The following is a 23,092-nucleotide window of genomic DNA, read 5'->3' as shown; positions in this document are numbered from 1 at the left end:
GCATTTCCCTGATAGTTAATGATTTTGAACATCTTTTCATGTGTCTGTTGGCCATCTGTATATCTTCTTTGGAGAAATGTCTGTTCAGGTCCTTTGCCCATTTTTTAATTGGGTTGGTAGTTTTTTTGTTGGTAAGATGCATGAGTTCTTTATATATTTTGGAGATTAAGCCCTTATCAGAAGTATGGTTTGCAAATATCTTCTCCCAATTGTTAGGTTGTCTTTTCGTTTTGTTGATGGTTTCCTTTGCTGTGCAGAAGCTTTTTAGTTTGATGTAGTCCCATTTGTTTATTTTTTCTATTGTTTCTCTTGCCCAGTCAGACGTGGTGTTTGAGAAGATGTTGCTAAGACTGATGTCGAAGAGCGTACTGCCTATGTTTTCTTCTAGAAGTTTCACAGTTTCAGGTCTTACATTCAAGTCTTTAATCCATTTGGAGTTAATTTTTGTGTATGGAGTAAGGTAAGGGTCTACTTTCATTTTTTTGCATGTGGCTATCCAGTTTTCCCAACACCATTTGTTGAAGAGACTTTCTTTTCCCCATTGTATGTTCTTGGCTCTTTTGTCAAAGATTAGCTGTCCATAGATGTGTGGGTTTATTTCTGGGCTTTCGATTCTATTCCATTGATCTGTGTGTCTGTTTTTGTGCCAGTACCATACTGTTTTGGTTACTACAGCTTTGTAGTATATTTTGAAATCAGGGAGTGTGATACCTCCAGCTTTGTTCTTTTTTCTCAGGATTCCTTTAGCTATTCGGGGTCTTTTGTTGTTCCATATAAATTTTAGGATTCTTCGTTCTATTTCTGTGAAAAATGTTGTTGGAACTTTGATAGGGATTGCATGGAATCTATAGATGGCTTTAGGAAGTATGGACATCTTAACTATGTTAATTCTTCCAATCCAAGAGCACGGAATATCTTTCCATTTCTTTGTGTCTTCTTCAGTTTCTTTCAGAAATGTTTTATAGTTTTCCGTGTACAGATCTTTCACCTCTTTGGTTAAGTTTATTCCTAGGTATTTTATTCTTTTTGTTGCAATTGTAAATGGGATGGTATTCTTAATTTCTCTTTCTGCTACTTCGTTGTTAGTGTACAGAAATGCAACTGATTTTTGTATGTTGATTTTGTATCCTGCAACTTTACCATATTCGTTTATTACTTCTAAAAGTTTTCTGGTGGATTCTTTAGGGTTTTCTATATATAAAATCATGTCATCTACAAATAGTGACAGTTTCACTTCTTCCTTTCCAATTTGGATCCCTTTTATTTAAGGACTTTCTCTTGCCTGATTGCTCTGGCTAGGACTTCCAGTACTATTTTACTTTAGATTTCTTTGCAACGAAGTGAATAAAAGAAAACTAAAATGAAAGGGTTAAGAGATACAAACGAAAAAGAGAAAAAAGAAGAAAAACCAAGGAAAGATTAAAGTAAATAATCTTTATGTTGTCATTTGTAATTAGACTTCAAAGTTCTATTAAAAACCAAAACTAGGAACATCTGAATGCAATATGTAAACATAAAATGTATGCATCCATTTTTCCATTTAAATATGGAAATTGGCAACTGATACTGGTTTGACAAGTATGACCATTATCTTTTGCATTCAGAAAAAACAAATTTATCGTTTGATTGGTCAGAATAATCACATCCCAGAAGCCAGTGAGCAGCAGTAAAAAGAGGTGAATGAAATGTTGGAAATGACATAATGTTGATACGTTGATCCATTGACCAGAAGCAAAAGAATTCTGATGGATTGGTGGATGTAAGAAGCATGTCTTATTATCTTACGAAAACCAAGAATAGGAGAAATAAGAAGGAAAAAAAAAAGCAAAGCCAGAATTAAAAATTTCCTTTTAAGGAATAAGTACCATAATACTGACAACCAATATATTGAGATACTGATATTGATATATATATAAATTAGATAAAACAAGTTTGAAATAAAGCCAGTCATGCCAAAAAATAATAACTTGTTGGTGGTCAGGACAATAGAGAGAGAAACTTAGAGTAGATGTTGATTTGGAAGTTTAATTGACAAAGCCAGCTAAGCCATCCAGTTTCTTTAACAATGAGTGTTCATAATATGAAGAATCATGAAAGAAAGATTAAAAGTAAATTCTGGGCCGGCCCCATGGCTTAGCGGTTAGCTGCTTGCGCTCCGTTACTGGAAGCCCGGATTCGGATCCCGGGCGTGCACCGACACACCGCTTCTCCAGCCATGCTGAGGCCGCGTCCCACATACAGCAACTAGAAGGCTGTGCAACTATGACATACAACTATCTACTGGGGCTTTGGGGAAAAAAAAAAAAAAGGAGGAGAATTGGCAACAGATGTTAGCTCAGAGCCAATCTTCCTCAGCAAAATGAGGAGGATTAGCATGGATGTTAGCTCAGGGCTGATCTTCCTCACACACACACACAAAAAAGTAAATTCTACCTCCATAATATCTCTTGAATCAGTTTCTCATTGTCTATCCCATTGTAGCAGTCATGTTAGGATTACTTCAAGAATTTATTTCCAGTCTCCCTGTACATAGTCCTTCTGTTGCTCTACAGGTTTCTAAACAAACTGGTCCTTTTTTAAAAGAAGTTCTTAGACCTCATATCTCCTTACGGCCCCCACTCTGTTCCAGCCACGGTGTACCCTTCCTGTCCTTCTCACCCTCTTATCTCCAGACCTTTGCACTTGCTGTTTGTCTGCTGCCGTGCTCTTCTCCCTCGTATCTGCATGGTTTGGTTCCTACTTCACATCTCTACTGAAGTGTCTCCTACTAATATGAAATTTTATTTTATAAAGTTTATTTTATAAATCTACTATTTAAAATGGTAGCTAGTCCTACATTCTTTGCTTTATTTTTTTCCTTAGTATTTTCTTGATGTTATGTGTGTTTTATTTGTTTACAAGAGTAACAAATATTTCTTCTCATTAGAATGTAGTTTGGTGAAGGCAGGGGTTTTGTTTTGTTTACCTCTGAATCCTGTATTTTAACAGAGCCAGACACAAGAAGGATTGATGGAGTCATCTGATGATGCTTGTTAAATATGTTGTCCAAATACTTGCTTAAAATGCTTTTAACTATATTTCATCTATCAGTTTCTGAGAGTGAGATGTTAAAATGTCCCATAATGATTGTGAATCTGTCAATCTCTGTTTGTTCTCTAAATGTTTGCTTTATATAATTTGAAGTTGTGTTGACTTATGTTATCCTGGTGAATTAATCTTTTTATCATTAAATAATGACAGCAAAGTTTAAGACATTTATATTTACTGTAAAAACTCATATTTGTATTTATTTTTTATCCTTTTATTTTATTTTCTATTTACCATGTATTTTTTCTCTCTTTTTCTACCTGCTGTTGGATTTGTCAGACTTTTCTCATCCCTTCTTTTCCTTTGATTATTTTAAAGTTTTCTTTTAAATTTAAACATAACTACTTGACTTAATAAATTCTGAAGATAATTATTCTCCCTCTTTTTCCATGAACAATAAAATCAACCATAGAATGCTTAGTCCTAATCACCCTTTCCCATCACGTCTTTGTAGTTGCTTATTTAGTTCTGCCTCCTTTCCCCCCTCCCCTCATGAAGTTTGAAATGATGCTGTTTTGACTGTTTGATCTGGTATGTTATATTGACATTTCTAATATGAAATCATACTTGCATTCTGATTATACTTAGTAGTGTTTTATTTAGATTTTTTTCCATCCACAGTTTTTGGATGTATTTGTTAAGAATTTTGGTTCAAATGTTCCTTTTTAATTTTTGGGGGGGGGGTACAGATGATTTTTTGACAGTTTGCAGTAGTTCACTTATAAAACCATTTGGACTTTGATCACTTTAACTTTAAAAAATTCTTGTGTTTTGTCTCCTTTATTGGTTTTGATTGATTTATATCCTTTTAACAATAAGATCTAAGTGGATTTTCTGGTGTTTAAAACAACTTTTTGCTTTATTTTTTGTATTATTAAGCCTTTATTTCTTATTTTTTTCTATTTCATTGTTTTTCATCTCAATACTGAGTTCATTTGTGTCTTTTCAAGTGATGAAATAATTTAAAGCTCTGAAATTATCTGAATACTGCTTTTTCAATTTCTAAGTTTTTTTATATATAATGTCTTGCTTTTTTTTTATTATTTTATATGTTTTTAATTTTTTTTGACTCATTTCTATCCCTTATTTATGAGGCTTCAAAAACTTAAAGGCATTAGTTTCTTTTTTTCAAATTGCATTGGGTTAAAGAGTTGCACCTTTCTGTGATTCCTATGTTTATTTTACTTTATTGAAGTGTCTATAAATTTAATTTCATTACACTTGTAAAGTGGATGCAGTTAGATCATGCTTAATATTTAGAATTTTTTTTTGAGTGGTTTGCAGGGGTGTGCATCACTTTCACCTATGAAAGCATCTTAAAAATACGTATGTCTGGGGATCGCTCCTCAATTGCGTTAGATATAGACGTATAACCTGATGTGTGAACTTTGAAAAGACCTGATTAGATGATAAAAACCTTTACTGTAGACAGAGGGAACCATCTCAAGGTCAGCTAAAAGACACAAAGCCTAAAATGAAGAGTACTTTTTCTTTTTTTTTTTTTTTTGGTCAGGAAGATTGGCCCTGAGGTAACATTTGTGCCCATCTTGCTCTATTTTGTATGTGGGTTGCTGCCATAGCATGGCTTGATGAGCGGTGCTTAGGTCCGCACCCGGGATCCGAACCTGTGAATCCCAGGCTCGGGGTGTGCTCACTTAACCACTATGCTACTGGGCCAGCTCCAATGAAGAGCACTTAAAGAAGTGGTTTGTGATAACACATATATTAATGTGGACCTGTCCTCACATTAGGCATAAGGAAGGACTGTATTTGAGGGAAAAATGATTATAAAGTGTGATATTTACTATTTGATATGTTAAAATGTAGGAAAAATTGCCTAAATTATTTTGTTTTGTATACCTTCAACTTGTGCTTTATGTTGAGTATAATTCTAAGCCTTAAAATTTAACATTTAAACATATGTATTTATTTCTTTGTAGGCCTCGAAGTAGAGGAAAAACTACAGTTGAAGATGAGGACAGCATGGATGGGCTGGAGACAACAGAAACAGAACATATTGTGGAAACAGGTATCAAAACTTTTAAAAATATTTAAATGTATGGAATAATTTGCACAATTAGCATTTGTCTATATACTGAGTTCTAAAATTTCCATCTGCTGAAATAGTTTGATAAGTAATGACAAAGTGAAAAAATGGAGTTCTCTTTTTTCCCTAAAGCTCTGATTTAGTAGAAATTGTTTAATATCTGAAGAGAAATGTTTTATTAAAGCAAAATTAAAACTGGAATAAACAGTAATTCCAGGCCATTAGTATGATAGCTCATGGTATATTTCTGGCTTAAGAACCATCTAGTATTTGTTTAAAGCTTGTTGTGTTAGCATGTGTGTGGGTAAAAAATATGTTCCATTAGCGAATAGTATTGTGAAATGCTGGGTTAAACCAGACCAAATACTTTCTGGTCTGCTGGACTTTTAGGTGCCTTAAATAAGCTAATGTGTATTGTGCACCTGCAAAAGGAAGATAGAGTAGGTTGGTCAAAGTAGTTTCCAAAATTTTCACCAAATTAGAGATTTAATGTGTTGTCAAAGGAACATTATATTTCGTAACATTATTAGGTTTCGTATTATATTCAGAGGATATCTATGTGAGACGATCTCTCATTGGCAGTGTTTTTAAATAGCTGTTGGATAGAGTTTAGACGTAGTGATAGGATTTTTCTCTGAAGTTGAATGCCATCTCCTTCATGCTTAGAGAATGTCGTATAGTTTTTTGAGAAAAGTTGGAAATTGCTATGTCTTTTAAAATATAATTTTCCATAATATACTTGTGGTTGTCTAGTGTATTGCTATTATGCAGCTATAATTATTAGAAAGCCTTCAAATTCCTACAGTTCTCATCTCTCTTTCCAGTAGGGTCTAGTTAGGTAGATTGACAAGAGTGAAGCTTGGAAGTTCACAATTCTATGTTTCACCCTTTGGTGCACATTCGTTACCACATTAGTTACAACTTGAATTTATATGTAAGTTCCCCATTAGTTCTTCTTCATGTGATGTTCTTCCTTAATTTAGTTTTTTCTGAACTGTATATTGTTACTTCCTAGTGAAAAGCTTTTGAAGTTTTAAGTGACCTTTTTCAACTTAATGATTATTTCCAAGTTCCTTTCAACCAGTGTTCTCAGACTGTACCACAGGTCCCTTTTTGTTGCACTTACCAGCAATCTTCCTGAGTGCTCTCCCTCATTCTCTGAAGATTTAACACCTGCCTTTCTATTTTCCTTTGCTTCTCCTATTGTCAGTTTTGATAATCTATTCAGTACCCAGACCTCTTGGTTCCTTGATTTCTTCAAAAATCCTATTTTCCAGCCTACCTCAGCCATTCATTCTTATGGTCAGAATTTAGCCTTTGTCATTGTATCACTTACTACGACAATTGCTATTTCACTTCCCGAATCTCAGTTTTAACTGTCCTACCCTCTGACTACTACCTTTTCTTTTCCCAACTCACTTTCTCCTAATATCCATGCCACAATAATTCTTCAACCACATTGAGTCCTCCAAGTCAGTGATCTTACTGATGGGGTTTGTTACCCCCCTTTTCTAGTTCAGATTCTATGACCCATCGTTGCAGTCGTTCTCTTATACACCCTAAACTTCCTTTGCCATCCTCTCACTGTTTTGTTTTCATATCAAAACCTAAAGTCTGCATTTTAGCAGCTGAAAATGGCTGGAGAAAAACATAAACTTGCTGACTGGTTTCATTTTAAATTTATACCTCAAATCTCAAGTGGATCATGATTGCTTCCCTCCACTCATTCTACTTTTACTTAGAAATTCCTTCTCTCATTATCAAGGATTCTTTCACCACCTTCTCTTCTCCCTTCAAACTTCAGACACTTCCCATTTTTCATTCTTTAGTTTGATGATCTTGCTTATTTCAGTGAAAAATGAAAAAATAGAAGCAATCAGGAAAGAAACTCCACATTCACCCACCATCAGATCTTCTTGCCTGCTTGCATCTCTTCCTCTGCCCATATATTCTACCTTCCCTACTGTTAAAATGGGATGAAAAGTCTCTGTGGTTGTCTAACGCCAACCCTTCTGCTTGTGTCCTGGATTCTGTCCCCTTGCATCTACAGTCATGTGCAGCATGACGACATCTTGGTGAATGATGGACCACGTATACGGTGGTGGTCCCGTAAGATTAGTACCATAGAGCCCAGGTATATATAGTAGGCTGTACCATGTAGGTTTGTGTAAGTACACGCTATGATATTTGCACAATGACAAAATTGCCTGACAGTGCATTTCTCAGAATGTATCCCTGTCGTTAAGTGACGCATGACTGTATTATGGACTTTACGCCTTCGGTTTTCCACATCATGAATTTCCTCTCTCAGTGAGTCATTTCCATTAGCATTTGAACGTGCTGCAGCATCGCCCTTCTGAAACACACATAACTTTCTCTTGATCAGACATCCCCTTTCATCTACTGTATTGCTTCTGTGCTCCTCTTTATAGCAAAAATCCTTGAAAGAATTGTCCATACTTATGGTTGCTACTTATTTTTGACCATTTTATCATGAACCTGCTCCAATTAGGCTTTCTTCCTCCCACTCTGCTGAAATTGTTCTTGTCATGTGACCCATGATCTCATATTGTCAAAAGCAGCTGTTACTCTTTGTCCGCCTTATCTGTCCAGTATCATTTCACACAGCCCACCACTTTTAGGAGTGAAACTCTTTTTTTACTTGACTTTTAGGACATCACATTCTCTTGGTTTTTTCCCCACCTCACTGGTCTCTCTTCATTCTCTTTTGCTCATCTTCTCACACATTAGGTAGTCTCATTCAGTTTAATTGCTTTCAATATTATCTATGTGCTGGTGACTCTAAAAATTTATATTACCAGCTCTTTGCTTGCTTTGAACATAACCTATTATCTTCAGCTTCCTTGATAACATCTCCTCTGAGATGTCTATAGAGGATCTCAAACATAATGTGTTCTCTATGGAACTGTTTATTATTATCCTGAAACTTTCTCCTCTTCCATTGTTCTCACCTCAGTAAATGATATCATGTGTTGTTCAGGCTTAAAATATGGAGCCCATTGGAAAATCCTTTGGACTTTACCTTCACAATATATTCTGATTTCAAACACTTTTCATCTCCTCCATTGCTGTCACTCCAGAACTTGCCACCACCACTCCTTGGGTGGACTGCTGCAAGAGCTTCCTAACTGGTTTCCCTGCTTTTACTCTCGCCCTATTCTATATTCTAGTCTTGTTCTCCATATAATAGCCAGCGTGATCTTTTCACACCCAAACTAAGAGTCTTTTACTTCCCTTCTGTCAACCATCCAAAGCCTCCGGTGATACTTAAAATCTGAAGTTCATACCTTGACTCTACTAATCTGACCTTGGGTACCTTTCCAGCCACATCTTCTACTCTTCCGCTTGCTCACTGGGCTCCAGCCATATGGCCTCCTTGCTATTGAGTACACCAACTGTGTTCCTTTCTCAGGCATTTGCACTTTTTTGTCTTCTTTGCTTGGAAGACCTTTCTTGCAGATATTCATATAACTTATTCCCCTTACTTCAGTCAAGTCTTTACTCCATTGCTCTCTCCTCAGAGAGGCCTTTCCTGACTAACCTGCCCTAAATGCAACACTTGTCACTCTATCCTCTTCCCCTGCTTTACTTCCCTTCCTAGTATTTAACAGATACGACATTGTGTTGCATATTTGTTTGTGTGCCTTCTGCACTAGAATGTAAGCTTCATGAGGTCAGGGATTTGTCTTGTTCATTCATTCATTCCTAGTGCCTAGAATACTTCCAAGCACAGAGTAAGCATCAATTCACTAATTGAAGCAGTGTTACATTCTTATTTTTTCCTTTTTGTGTTTTCTAAGCTACTACTGTTCTTGGACTATCACCACAAAATTAAAATTCTCACATTTAATTTTTTCTTACCTGAAGAGTAGTAAGCTTCTGGGTCCTTTTTAACATCATCTCAAAATATTTCAAAGCTCACTGCTCTTTGGCAGCAGTATTTTTCAGGCCCATTTTTAATTCTCTCTGCCCCAGGGTATGAAATCAACTATTCTCTAAGGATTCCTAGTTCTTTTTAGGGGAGAATAGTATTTGAGATAAAAATCTAGGCTGTAGGGATGCATTTCATATAGTTTCTGTTGAGAATTAGTTATGTTGGTTACTTATGTGTCTAGATTGATTTTTTTGTGTATGTGTGCATGTCCAGTTGTTCTAGCACTATTTGTTGGAAAGACTGTCTTTTCTCCATTGTATTGCCTTTGCTGTTTTCTCAAAGATAAGTTAACTGTATTTATTGAGTCTATTTCTGGGCTCTGTTTTCTGTTCCATTGATCTATTTATCTATTCTTTTGTCAATACTATACAGGCATACCTTGTTTTATTGTGCTTCACTTTTTTTTTTTTAATAATTTTATTTATTTATTTTTTTCCCCCTAAGCCCCAGTAGATAGTTGTGTGTCATAGCTGCACATCCTTCTAGTTGCTGTATGTGGGATGCGGCCTCAGCATGGCCGGAGAAGCAGTGCATCGGTGCACGCCCGGCATCCAAACCCGGGCCGCCAGCAGCAGAGCGCCCGCACTTAACCGCTAAGCCACGGGGCTGGCCCTGGGCTTCACTTTATTGTGCTTTGCAGATACTGCATTTTTTACAAATTGAAGGTTTGTGGCAACCCTGTGTTGAACATGTCTCTCAGTGCCATTTTTCCAACAGCATTTTTTAGTAATAAAGTATTTTTTAATTAAGGTATGTACATTGTTTTTTTAGACTTAATTCTATTGCACACTTATAGACTACAGTATAGTGTAAATGTAAGTTTCATATGCACAGGGAAACCAAAAAATTTGTGTGACTTGTTTACTTTATTGTGATATTCACTTTATTGCAGTGGTCTGGAACTGAACCCACAATATCTCTGAGGTATGCCTGTACCATCTTGATTACTGTAGCTTATAGTAAGTCTTGAAGTTGGATAGTGTCAGTTCTCCAACTTTGTTCTTCTCTTTCTATATTGTGTTGGCTATTCTGGGTCTTTTGCTTCTCCATATAAATTTTAAAGTATGTTTGTCGATATCCACAAAATAACTTGCTGGGATTTTGATTAGGATTGCATTGAATCTATAGATCAAATTAGGAAGAACTGATATCTTGACAATATGGAGTCTTCCAATCCATTAATGTGGAATATCTCTCTATTTATTTAGTTATTCTTTGATTTCTTTCATCAGTTTTGTAGTTTTCATCATATAGATCTTATACATGGTTTGTTAGATTATACCTAAGTATTTCATTTTAGGGGGTGCTAATGCAATGGTATTTTTTTTTTTTTAATTTCAAATTCTACTTGTTCTTTGCTGGTGTATAGGAAAGTGATTGGCTTTTGTATATTAACCTTGTATCCTGCAGCCTTGCTGTAATTGCTTATTAGTTCCAGGAATTTTTTTTGTCGATTCTTTCAGATTTCTACATAGATAATCATGAGATCTGCGAACAAAGATAGTTTTATTTTTTCCTTCCCAATCAGGATGCCTTCTATTTCCTTTTCTGGTCTTATTGCAATAGCTAGAACTTCCAGTATGATGTTGAAAAAGGAGTGGTAAGAGGGGAACATCTTTGCCTTGTTCCTTATCTTAGTGGGAAAGCTTCTAGTTTCTCACCATTAAATATGATGTTGGCTGTAGGTTTTTTGCAGCAGCTCTTTATCAAGTTGAGGAAGTTCCCCTCTATCCTAAGTTTACTGAGAGTTCTTTTATCATGAATGTATGTTGGATTTTGTCAGATGCTTTTTATGCATCTATTGATATGATTATGTGATTTTTCTTTTTTAGCCTATTGATGTGATGGATTACATTAATTGATTTTCAGATGTTGAACCAACCTTGCATACCTGGGATAAATCTCACTTGTTCGTGGTGTATAATTCTTTTTATACATTTTTGGATTTGGTTTGCTAATATGTTGTTGAGGATTTTCACATCCATGTTCATGAGAGATATTGGTCTATAGTTTTGTGGGATTTTTTGTTTTTCTTGTAATGTCTTTGTCTGTTTTTATATTAGGATAATACTGGCCTCATAGAATGAGTTAGGAAGTATACCTTCTGTTGCTGTCTTCCAGAAGAGATTGTAGAGAATTGGTATAATATGTTCCTTAAGTGTTAGGTAGAATTCACCAGTGAAGCCAAAAGGGCTGCTGCCTTCTGTTTTAGAAGCTTATTAATTATTGATTCAGTTTCTTTAACAGATATAGGCCTATTCAGATTCTCTCTTTCATCTTGTGGTGAGTGTTGGCAAATTGTGTCTTTCGAGGAATTGGTCCATTTCATCTAGGTCATCAAATTTGTGGGCAGAGAGTTGTTCATAGTATTCCTTTATTATCCTTTTAATGTCCACAGGACCTGTAGTGATGTCCCTTCTTTATTTTCTGATATTAGTAATTTGTGTTGTCTCTCTTTTTTTGTTAGTTAACTTGGCTAGAGGCTTATTGATTCAAAGAGCCAACTTTTGGTTCAGTTGATTTTTATCTACTGATTTTCTGTTTATTGATTTCTTCTCTAATTTTTATTATTTCTTTTCTTCTGCTTACTTTGGATTTAATTTGCTCCTCTTTTTTCTAGTTTCCTAAGGTGGAAACTTAGCTGATTGATTTTAGATCTTTCTTCTTTTCTAATATATGCATTCAATGCTATAAATTTCCCTCAAAGCACTGCTTTCACTGCATCCCACAAATTTTGATAAGTTGTTTTCATTATCATTTAGTTCAAAATATTTAGAATTTTCTCTTGAAATTTCTTATTTGATCCATGTGTTATTTAGAAGTATGTTGTCTAACCTCCAAATGTTTTGGAATTTCCAGCTATCTTTCTGTTTTTGATTTCTAATTTAATTCCACTGTGGTCTGAGAGCAGATATTGTATGATTTCTATTATTTCAAATTTGTTTTCTGGCCCAGAATGTGGTCTATTGGTGAATATTCCATGTGAGCTGTTGTTTGACGAAGTAGTCTATAGATGTCCATATTCAGTTGATTAATGGTGGTGTTGAGTTCAACTATGTCCTTACTGATTATCTGCCTGCTGGGTCTATTTATTTCTGATAGATGAATGTTAACATCCCCATATGTAATAGTGAATTCATAAATTTGTTCTGGTAGTTCTATTAATGTTTGCCTCATATATTTTGACACTCTGTTGTTAGGCGCATACGTGTTAAGGATTGTTCTTGGAGAATTGATTCCTTTATCATTATGTAATATCTCTCTTTATCCCTGATAACTTTACTTGCTATGAAGTCTGCTGTGTCTGAAATTAATATAGCTTCTCCTGCTTTCTTTTGATCTGAAATCTGCACTCTTAGCAGTTAGGATATTGTTATTAAAAGTAAAATAACTCAAATCCCAAGAAAGAAGGAAATCTGTGGGTCATGTATTGTCATGTTCAGAGGTGAGATGGGTTTGTGTTGGCTTGATTCAGGGTCACTGTTGTCACAAAGTGCCTAGTTTGTTGCATCTATATGTATATATATATTTTTGAGTCAGCTTTATCCTGTGGCTGACTCCCTTTGATGGAAGATGCTTGCCTGCAGTCTTGGGTGCTACCTGATTTCTTGTCCATATCCAAGCAGAGGGAGCATGTCTCTAGCAGCTAAACAGAATTCTAGGACTAGTTTAGATCATATGTCTGTCGCTGACCCAGTTGTTCCAAAAGTAAAGCAATCTTTGGAACCCCACTACAATAGTCAGAGCTCACTCCTAGAGATAGGAATAGGAATAGCGTGATGGCTTCAATGGCAGAGGCATAGAATGGATACCAAGAGGCAACCATGATGTTTACTACATAGGTCATGCTTATAGATTATATTGTGGAGATCCTCCGTCTGCTTCTTTACCTTTTATCTGCTGTCTCTGTTAAGGGCTGGGACAGGTAGGTAGGCAGCTCATTGAGCTGCTTTGATCTGCAGATTCGATCTTTATTTGTTTCAAGAATGTTTCCTTCCATAGATTCTTTGAATATTTTTTTCTATTCAGTCTATTTTCTTTGTTAAGTGATAGTAATTATGCATATTTGTTGTATGTGTTATTCGTCTTCCTTGACTAATCTTCTTTCATTACTTCCACTGTTTTAGATTCTTCTGTGTGTTTTTCTCTAGTCCATCCTCCACATCACCAACGTTGTTTTCAGAATTGTTGTTGTTGCTTCATGTGGTTCCTCTTGTTTTCAGTTCTGCAGTTACTTTGTTTTCTTTAGTTTCTTCACTTCCACTCACACTCTTCACACTCTTCAAGTAAGAGCGGTTAGCAGTTTAGGCTCTAGAGCCAGACTGCCTGTGTTTGAATCCAGATTCCTCTGCTAATTGTGTTCTTGAGCAAAGTTCCTCAACCTCTTAGTTTCCTCATGTGTAAAATGGAGATGATGATAGTAGCTACTTTTGGGACATACTCTTCCGTGGATCTCTTGCACCCTACACATCTTATTGGGTAAGACAAGAATGGAAGGCCTTTGCTCCTTATCTGGGCCATTTCGCAGGGTTGTGTTTGCAGTGAGCAGCCTTCAAGAATGAGGCAGTGTCTCCCTCTGGGACCAGCAGGAGGCTTGTTTAATGCTTACTACAAAAGCAGTGGGTTCCCCTCGCTCTTTGTTCCTTCCTTGTAATGCAATTCACTGTGAGTTCAGGCATTCTCTTGGGCCCATGGTGACGCCCCATGAGACTTGGGGGCCAAACGGGAACTGGCAGCAATAACCTTATGCTTGTGCTACTTGGTGTGCAGTGAGTAATACAGTAATACAGTCCTTTGTGTTTGATCCAGGAGTCTTGTATCTTCTGCTAGCATCTATGAAACAGTAACAGACTAACTTACAAGCTTGTATAAAATCCCAGGTCTGGCAGCCATTTTCATAAAGTTGTTGTGAAGTTTAAGTGAGTTAATGCATGTTAGCCACTTACAACATTGCCCATGTCATAGTAAACACTTACTTACTGAAAGTTAGCCATGAATATTCCTTTTTAAATATTCTCTTCATATTATTTTGCATCCCAGCTTTGCTTCCTGTTAGCTGTGTGATCTTAAGCTTGTTGTTTAACTTTCAGACTTTAGTTTCTTTATCTTTCAAAGAGGATAATTTGTCAGATATTATTCTTTTTTAAAAGAGGAGAAGTAAGTGAGAGAACTATTAGGCACACTTCTGTGTGTCCTTTTAGTTTTAGCTGGACTTTTAATACCTTTCTGAAGCCTTTCTAAGCTGTACTCCCCACTTCTTCCCTTAACTCCCATCAGAACTTATACCTTCATCATGACACTTATTGTATCCTGTTGTCATCATTTGCAGTCTCCTGACTAGATCCATTAAGGATAGGGATCCTGACTATTTTTGTGCTACCACTGGAATAGAATGTATTGTACGTAGTAGGTACTCAAAATTTTGGTGAAAAATCATTCTAAAATAATGATTGATTAACTCCCTAGCACAGAGCCAGGAAGTGCTAAATAAATGTTCTCTTTATTCCTATTACTTCCCACGATACAATTTAATAATGTGTGATGTGACACCAAGAGTTCGCTATCTAGTGGGTGATATCCAATTAGATGGGAAAGTAAATACATGGTTAGAATATAGTCTGTGAATGTAGATAATCAGAATAGCAGCCATATACCTACACTTGCTATATACTTAAAGCTTTGAGTTAAGTGCTTTACATCTGTTATCTTTTTTGATCCCAAAGGCAGCTTTATACTAGGTGATATATGCTATCTTTTAAATGATTAGCAAACTGAGATTGAAATGAGGTCAAGTAACTTGCCAAGGTCACGCTGCTAGCACATGACCGAGCTAGGATGCACATTCTGGACCGTTTGATTACAAGCCTTTGTTTTTAACTAACACAGCAAAACAGGCTTTGCTGTTAATTTTAAACTTTTTCGTATCATAGAATCAGCTATTTAGGATTAAGTAAGAGTTATGTTATGGGAGGTAGAATGCATTGTGTAAGGGCAAGGTTAGAGCTAATTTACTGCCATATCCCATTTACCTTTGTATCCCTGAAGATTTGCCTAGCACATAGGCGGTACCATTGAATGAAGTGCATAGGCTATCCAAGTTCTCTTAGGAACTTCCTTACACATGATGAGGTTCTTTAGTATAGTTAATACCGCACCTGTGCCACCTAGTGGTTCGAGATTAAACACAGGTAGGTGCTACAGATGAAATCTCTCTCCAGCACCCCCACCCCCCACCCCACGCCCCAATCATCCCCAGGGTTAGAGCGGACTCCGCCTTTCTGGCTTTAGAGCATTTAGTGACCAAGCAGCATTGCCTGTATTTTAGGTCAGGTTCAAAGTAAGGGGAAAGATACACTGGGGATTTTATATCAAAGAAAAATATAACACTGAAATTTTTAAAATGTAAAAAGTCTGCCTGCTCCAATTTCCACAGTTTTGGACTGTAGGCATTTGAACGACTAGAACCTAATAAAAGGCCAAAACTCTGCTAAATGGCAGAGTAGCTGAGCCTGGACTTTTTTGTTGTTGAATGGCTAGCTTTCTTGCTTTAGGTACAAGCACAGGATGGTGTTCAAGAGTGTATTCTTAGAAGTAAACTGCAGATAACCAAGTACTGGCATTAGAACTATTCCCGCAATTGTCACTGGGTTCAGTCGTTTCATTCAGAGCCTCTCTGGTTGACATCTCTGGTTGGATATTTGGATGTTGTTTTCAACCAGAGCAGTCCATTTCACATTCTGCTGCCAAACTTGGCAATCTTTTGAAGACTTGGGCTAGGAGAAGAGAGAGTCATAAACACTGGCTTAATTGTCCTTCCTTGACTTTGATGGATAGTAATATCTAACTTATTCTGCTAAATGAAGAATGACAGTTAAAAAAGATAGGTTCTATTATTATATATAGTTTCACATATTTAGGTATACCTATTTTGTGGAACTGTTCCCTGGGAAGCAGTCATAAGATTCCTCCTTATTCCTTAAAGAGCAAATGACCAAAACAACAAAATCGAAGCCAAAAATAAAACCAAAACCCACCAATCCCTACTGTTTCTTTAGCAGATCCAGGTTAGGATCATGGGCAGAGCCAGTAGTAATAATAGCTAGAGGAGAAAGGAGAGAACAGGATGAACTCTTAAAGCCTTTGTTCTTAGTGCCGTGGAGTTGATAACGAGCGACTCCTAGTGACCCTGTGTATAACAGAGCAGAACCCTGCCTAGTCTTTGTGCTCCATCCCCTCACCTTCCAGTAAGCCTGCCTTACTATTCTCCTCTTTGTGGATATGGCATTTTCCTGATTCCATTTCTTAAAAAAAAATTTCCTGTAGTCTGAAGCTATTTTTTCCCCTCTGAAATGCAGGGAACGTAATTTCAAAAGGTTGTACACCTGAAAACTTACTGTTAGCATTCATGTTTAACCTTCCCATTTCCTTCTAGGTTTAATTTGAGAGAGAGACAGAGACAGACTGCCTTCCTATTTATTTCCCCTTAGTTATAAGCAATTAAAAAGCCCCTAAAACTGTTGAAAGTGTTATCTATTTTCTTTTTGAGGGGACAAAGATAAGGGAGTGGTTGGGATTGTGCTACAATTTGCCAGAAGAAGAGAAGTGGCCCTAAGTGGGCATGGCAACATAATAAGAGGGAGCAGACAGGTTGTTCCCTCTGGAGGGAACACAGTTTGGGGTGGAGGCTAAACGGAGCTGGCTCTTAGAAGGAGAGTGTTCCCAGGGGCATGTAATGGCCTGCGACCTTGGTGCATTTGGCTCATTGTTGGTAAGCTTCTGAGGCACTCTCATTCTTCCTTTAAAGTTCTTGTCATCTCTTCTCTTGACTCTTACCCTTTCTTGTTACCTAGTAATAAGAATGGTACAAAAAGAACATATCCCACCTGTGCTCTGGACATCTCTGGGTAGAAATGAAATGCTTCCTTAAGGGTGTTTTTGTATATGGTCATTTTATAGTACTTTGAATACAATAGGCAGAGGGAATCTCTCTAGCCGAACTGTATTGCTGTCTATCTTTGGTTGTAAAAGCACTTAGAGGGCAGGCAACACAAAATAACTCTGGTTCTTTCCGGATGCTTTCCCTAGAGCTAGAGGCTCTCTGTAGGTACCTGGTCTGCTTTCCAAGTTATTGCAGGTCACAGTTCTACCAAATATTTCTATACAGCATAAAAAGGGTCAGTTGATTTCTAAACTCCAGTATCACTGTTCTCGTTGCCTGATCACCAATCCACCTGTTTTAAGTTTTTTGTCATGGTGGTTCCTCACTCTTGGTACTAGTTTCTGTATTATTTAGGGCACGGGTTAAACTACTGTAACAGAGACCCCAAAATACAGCAGTGACTTAAATAAAACAAATTTATTTTTCTTTCATATATTATTTCTGAGAATGAGAGGTCCAGGCTGATGGGGCGTCTTTGTTCCTTATGGTTGTTTATGGACCCAACTTCCTTCCATGTTGTTTCTCTGGCCTCCCCTAGAGTGTTGTTCTTACCTGCAGCATTGCAGCTGGGTTGCTAATGTGTCAGTGTTCCAGTCCATAGGAAAGAGGGAACATAATTTAGTCCAGAGCAAATTCTTCCTTTTAGGTGATGTAGAAGTTGCTTTGGTCATATTCTATTGGTGAGAACTTGCCATGCTTAGCTGCAAAGAAGGTTGGCAAATAAAATCTATAGCTGAGCAGTTATGTTTCCTACTAAAACTTGAATAATATAAAAGAAAGTGTGGATTTTGTGTTTTGTCCGTTTTTCTACAGGGTTCTGTGCCTTGTTTATGGAGTTCTTTGTGTATTCTGGATTTGAATACCTGTTTGGGAAGACAAATGCTTTCTTTCAGTCTGTGGCATATTTTTTCATTTTGTTCATGGGATCTTTTGTCATATATATAGAAATTTAATATTTTTATATAGTAAAATTTGTAAATCTTTTTATAATCCTTCTTTGATACAAATGTATTTTATATTTGTAGATTTGATTCTAGGTACTCTATATCAGTTTTTTATGGCTAGGAGTAGACAGGATAGACACCATGATTGATAGGCTCCACAAGCACTTAATTTATGGTCAACTTTTCTATTTCAACTTTTTCTTAAAAAAGAAATATCTTATTTTAAATAGGAAAACCAAAACCATCGGTTTGCCTCATCTTATCATTAATTTTATGATTTGACAGGATTTATAATTATTTGTAGTTTTTCTAATTAAATGATTAATAGTTCTCAGAATTATTCATTTGTCAAAATAGTTCTCTAGAGTTCATTTTGAATCTAGAAGACTTTTGATAGTCACGAAAATAGAGAAGTCAGATTGAAGTGCTAATCTGAGAGATGAGATCAAATTTGGTGTGAAAGTCGGTGTTCAAGCCGTTAGATATGTCTAGTATGTGGTTAAAATATGGTCTAGAACTCAAGAGAGGAGTTAGGGCTAGAGATGTTGATTTGAAAATCATTAAGTCCAGAAGATTGTTGAAACCTCGATAATAATTAAGTTCTTCAAATAAGAGCACAAAAGGACAGAGAGAGGGCTGTACCCACCTTTAGAAGTCTAAAAGGCACAGCTGAAGACACAGATATTAGACCATTTAATCTTTGTTAACAACCTCATGAGATATATGCTAGTTTTCTAATTTTACAGGTGAGTAAATCGAGGCTGAGAGAGATGACTTTTACATAAAGTTGTATAGTTAGTAGTTGGTACAACGGGTACTTGAGACCGGTCTTGATGACTTCAAAGCCTGTAGTAATCTGTTATATCTCCCAGCTTACAAAAGGGAGAACAGCATTTCACTAAAGAGTACGTAGTTTTTGGTGCTAAATGAATTTCTAGAATGTTTGAAGGCCTGCAGGTGGCCCCTGGATTGTTAGTTCTGTTGCTGTCAGCGGTGGTGGAGAGAACAGTGCTGTGGTGGGAGGATGATGCGCATTAGGAAGGGTTAGTTGAGGGGGAAGGTCATGGAGTGCAGTCACTCCAAAGTCCTATTTCATGAAGTTTGGTGGTAAAAGGAAAGAAAGACAGAGAGGACGAGCTTGAAGGACTATAAACTGTTTTTTTTGTTATTTTGTTTTTGGTTTGGGGGTGGTGCAGAAAGGTCTGAGTAAATTTCGAGTTAGAAAAAAAGAATCAAGTCAAGAGCATGGGATTGCATCAGGAGCATGGTGGAGGGATAATGTCCATTAATGTCTAGTAATACAGTATGAGAGACAGAGTGACTATGTCATTTTTATTTAAAGAGAAGAATAATATTAGGGGTGATGGTGTTTGAAAATCCTCTCAGCAGTGAGGTTGCCTCCTAAGAAAGTATGTGTGAGACGTTTGGGGTTGGAGTCTTGAGGACAATTGAAAAAGGCGAGGGAGTCAAGGTGTGTTCTTTTCAATTATTTAGCTTTTAGAATGGCTGATAATTAGAGGGTGTAATGATTGTTTTAAATTAATGAAAATTTCAATTGATAAATTATGAGGAAACTTTTTTTTAATGAGTCACATTGAAATACATTTGTTCTGTAGACTAACTGCTATAATCCTGAAGATAAGGTTCTTAACAGTTATTACTAAGATGAAACTTTTCTGAGTCAATTGTAATTTGGGGAAAAGTATGCCACATTTTACACTATTTTGATTGTCATTTTACAATACAGAATAAATATAAACGGTGCCATTAATTATGTACGTACTTGTCCTGTATTGGTGAAGTATTGTCATTTGTTGTTTCTTTTTCCTTTATGATATATGTTTTGTAGATAAATTCACCAAAGATTGATATAAACATAAAAATGACTTTTTATATTCTCTTGTTTATTATTAAGCAGAAATCAAAGAACAGTCTGCAGAAGAGGATGCTGAAGGAGAAGTGGACAACAGCAAACAGCCAATCCCAGTCCTTCAGCGTTCTGTGTCTGAGGAATCTGCAAGCTCCCTGGTCTCTGTTGGTGTAGAAGCCAAAATCAGGTTAGAGAGTGAACACAGCTGGATTGGAGATTAGCCTCAGGAAGAAGGGTAGTGAGTTGACCATAGAGAAAATCCAGAGTACGAGCTTAGGATGTCAATCTGGATGGAATTTTATTATTTTGTAGCTTTAAATTTGAGGCTGATACCTCTGTGTGTAGTTGGGGTAGAGTATGTGTGTGGGCTTAGGTGATATAGAACAGAGCGATAGCCTAGCATGTTCCTCTACTCTCCTCAGACCAGCACAGAACATTCCCAGTATGCTATTCCTAGTAGGAGAAATAACTCTGAACTTTTAGCATACGGATTGATTTTTGATATTTACGTGTAAATTTAAGTTTATACACTTGCCTCTTACCCTCTCTTCATTCTTTTAAAAAAAGAAATACAGGACCTTATAATCCGTGTATAATTCAGCTTTGAATTCTTGTATTTTTTTAGACCTTATTTGAAAGACATGAATAAAAGTATGAAATCATCCATCAGTTGAATATTCGCATCTTCTTGAAGTGTTTTCTTTCTTTTGCTTTGGCACACCTCCCCTCCTCATTTTATCTTTTGCTGGCTTCTGCGAGACTCCCCACGTTTATAATGTTGGAGTCCTCAGGTCAAAGTCCTCAGCCTGTGTGCTTTTATCTCTACTCACTCCCTGGGAACTCTCATTCAATCAGATAGCTAAATCCTGTCTGTGTGCTCATGAACCCCACATTTATAGTTCCAGGGCTGACCTTTCTCTGAACTCCAGACTCTCTGCTTGACATCTCCATTTGGAAGTGTACTAGACACCTCACCTCTGTAACACATCCAAAACCACTCTTGATTCTGACCCACCCCTGCCCCAAAACTCCCCAGGATTTCTCCATTTCAATACATAATACCAATATTCACGCAGTTGCTTAGGCCAAAAACTTTTGAGTTAATCCTTGATTTCTATCTTTTCTCATATCTTATATCCTAAAGTCCACAGATCAACTTTAGAAAATATTGTAAACAAGTACTTACCTCTTAACTTGCCTACCATCTTCGTTCAAGCCCTTGTTAACCTTAGTCACCTTTTAACTGCTCTGTTTCTTCTCTTTACTTCCTCAGTCCAGATTGTTCTTAGCACAGTTGCAAAAATGATCATTCTAAAATGTAAATCAGGTTTCCCCCCAACTCTCTTTAATGACTATTATATTTAAGTTAAATATTTAAATGATATTGGAAATTTCATTCACATCCACACCATGTTTTACAGGTTGTGATCTGACCCGGGCTGCCTCTCTGCCTTCTCTTGTTACTTCCTGTGCTGCCATCACATTTGCCTGCTCGCTGCCTCTGATGACACACACTGATTGTGTTTCTGTCTGAGGGCCTTAGAGCTTGCTGGACTCTCTCTCATGTGGCTTACCTCCCCCAGAGACACCTTCCCTAAGGACCCTGCTTATAACAAAGTGTCATGTTGTCTCAACTTAGTTTCAGTCAGTTTAGGAAGGGAGCACATGATTTGAATCTGGGTTAGGGTGTACATGTATTCTTATACTGTTCTCTACCCCTCCCCTCCTATGTGAGGGAAGGTTTGAAATTTTTCAAAATAAAAGAGTAGGATGAAAAAGAAGTAAAACAGCAGTCCCTACCACATTTTACCCCCTAATCCTGCTTTATTTTTCTTTGTAGCACTTATTATTTCCCAACAGCTCATTTGATTATTGTCTCCCTTGCTATCTTGTGAGCTCTGTGAAGGCAGTATGTTTTTCTGCGTTCTATTGGATTGATATTTTTTTCCATTGGTTATACATTATATTTTGTTTCTAAGATTGTTTACCTAACTTAAGACTCAGACCTCGTGTTTCTTTACCCTGTTGAATTGAATTTTGAAAGAATTTCAAACTTACAGGTCTGATCGATTTCTTAGTCTTAGCGCTTTGTCATCCTTTCTTATCTCTTTGCATCTGTCGTCTAGCATTTCATTTTCTAATAGTTTTAAATATATCCTTCTTATTTCTGTTTTCTTTGTCTTGGCCCCCTAACTTTTTTTTTCACATTTAAAAAAATTGAGGTTTATTCTACAGACAGTAAAATTCACCCATTTAGTGAGTTTTGACAATTGTACATAGTCATTTAACCACTCCCACCACAAGATAAAGAACAGTTCCATCATACTAAAGAAATTCCTGATGCCTGTTTGTTGTCACCTCTGACCCCAACTTCTGCCTTTGGCAACCACTTACCTATTTTCTGTCCCTGTTGCAAAGTTTTACCTTTGCAATAACATCGTATAAATGGAATCTTAAAGTTCGTATCCTTGTGATTCTGGCCTTCTTTACTTAGCATAATGCATTTGAGATGCGTCTATGTTATTGCATATATCAGTAGTTGTTTCCTTTTTATTGCTGATTAGGATTCTACATTATGGAGGTACCTACCACAGTTTGTTTATTCATTTCCTAGTTAAGGGATTTTAGAGTAGTTTCCAGTTTTTAACAATTATGAATAAAATTGGTATGAAAATTCACTCACAAGTTTTGCTGTAAGCATAGGGTTTTTATTTCACTTGAGTAAATACCTAGGAGAGAGAGAATTTTAAAGGAAAATGCCAAAGTGTGTTCCAGTGTGGCTGTACTGTTTTACGTTCCCATAGCCGTGTATGAGAGTTCCTGAGGGAGAGTGGACGGGCAGGACATTTCTTGCTCTGATTCAGCTTTTCTCTTAGTAGGCACTATGTCCCTGGGTCTTGGGGTTGGTGTTCTCAGTGATCCCACCATTGCCCCAGCTATGGGAGACCTGTAATGATCTGGGTCTAGGACATAGTCTTGTTCCTCCTCCAGAGTTAAAGGTCACTCTACCCCCACCCCTCCATTCTAGTCCTCATCCGTAGTTGGTCTTTACCATTGCAGGGTGGTGTTTTGCTGTCTTTCTCCTACTTGCCTAAGGCTTTTGTTCCCCATGGAAAATGAGGGAGAAAGATCAGGATGAGTCTTTGTGTCTTCCCCATATCACTCCTGTTCCCTCTCCAGGCTTGTACCGTGACTGGCACATCCTCAGGGCTCTTTATTATGCCCCGAGTGTGGTGCACGAGCACCCGGG

General features: G+C 36.9%; 1 protein-coding gene across 14 annotated transcripts in view; it reads left to right on the top strand.

Moving 5' to 3' along the window:
* Positions 1-23,092, top strand: part of KMT2C (lysine methyltransferase 2C) — a 281,910-nt gene that overhangs the window by 78,895 nt on the left and 179,923 nt on the right. For 12 of the 14 annotated variants that reach the window (XM_058533656.1, XM_058533691.1, XM_058533700.1 and 9 more), the window contains 2 exons: positions 5,028-5,116; positions 19,888-20,029. In XM_058533656.1, the coding sequence (XP_058389639.1) occupies positions 5,028-5,116; positions 19,888-20,029 (231 nt within the window). The remainder of the gene's footprint in view (positions 1-5,027; positions 5,117-19,887; positions 20,030-23,092) is intronic. The other 2 variants (XM_058533734.1, XM_058533631.1) reach the window with 1 other exon arrangement.

This window comes from Diceros bicornis, chromosome 3, assembly GCF_020826845.1.
Source record: "Diceros bicornis minor isolate mBicDic1 chromosome 3, mDicBic1.mat.cur, whole genome shotgun sequence".
Lineage (NCBI taxonomy): Eukaryota > Metazoa > Chordata > Mammalia > Perissodactyla > Rhinocerotidae > Diceros > Diceros bicornis.
The sequence above is the reverse complement of the archived record's forward strand: the minus strand, read 5'-3'. Positions and strand labels throughout refer to the sequence as shown.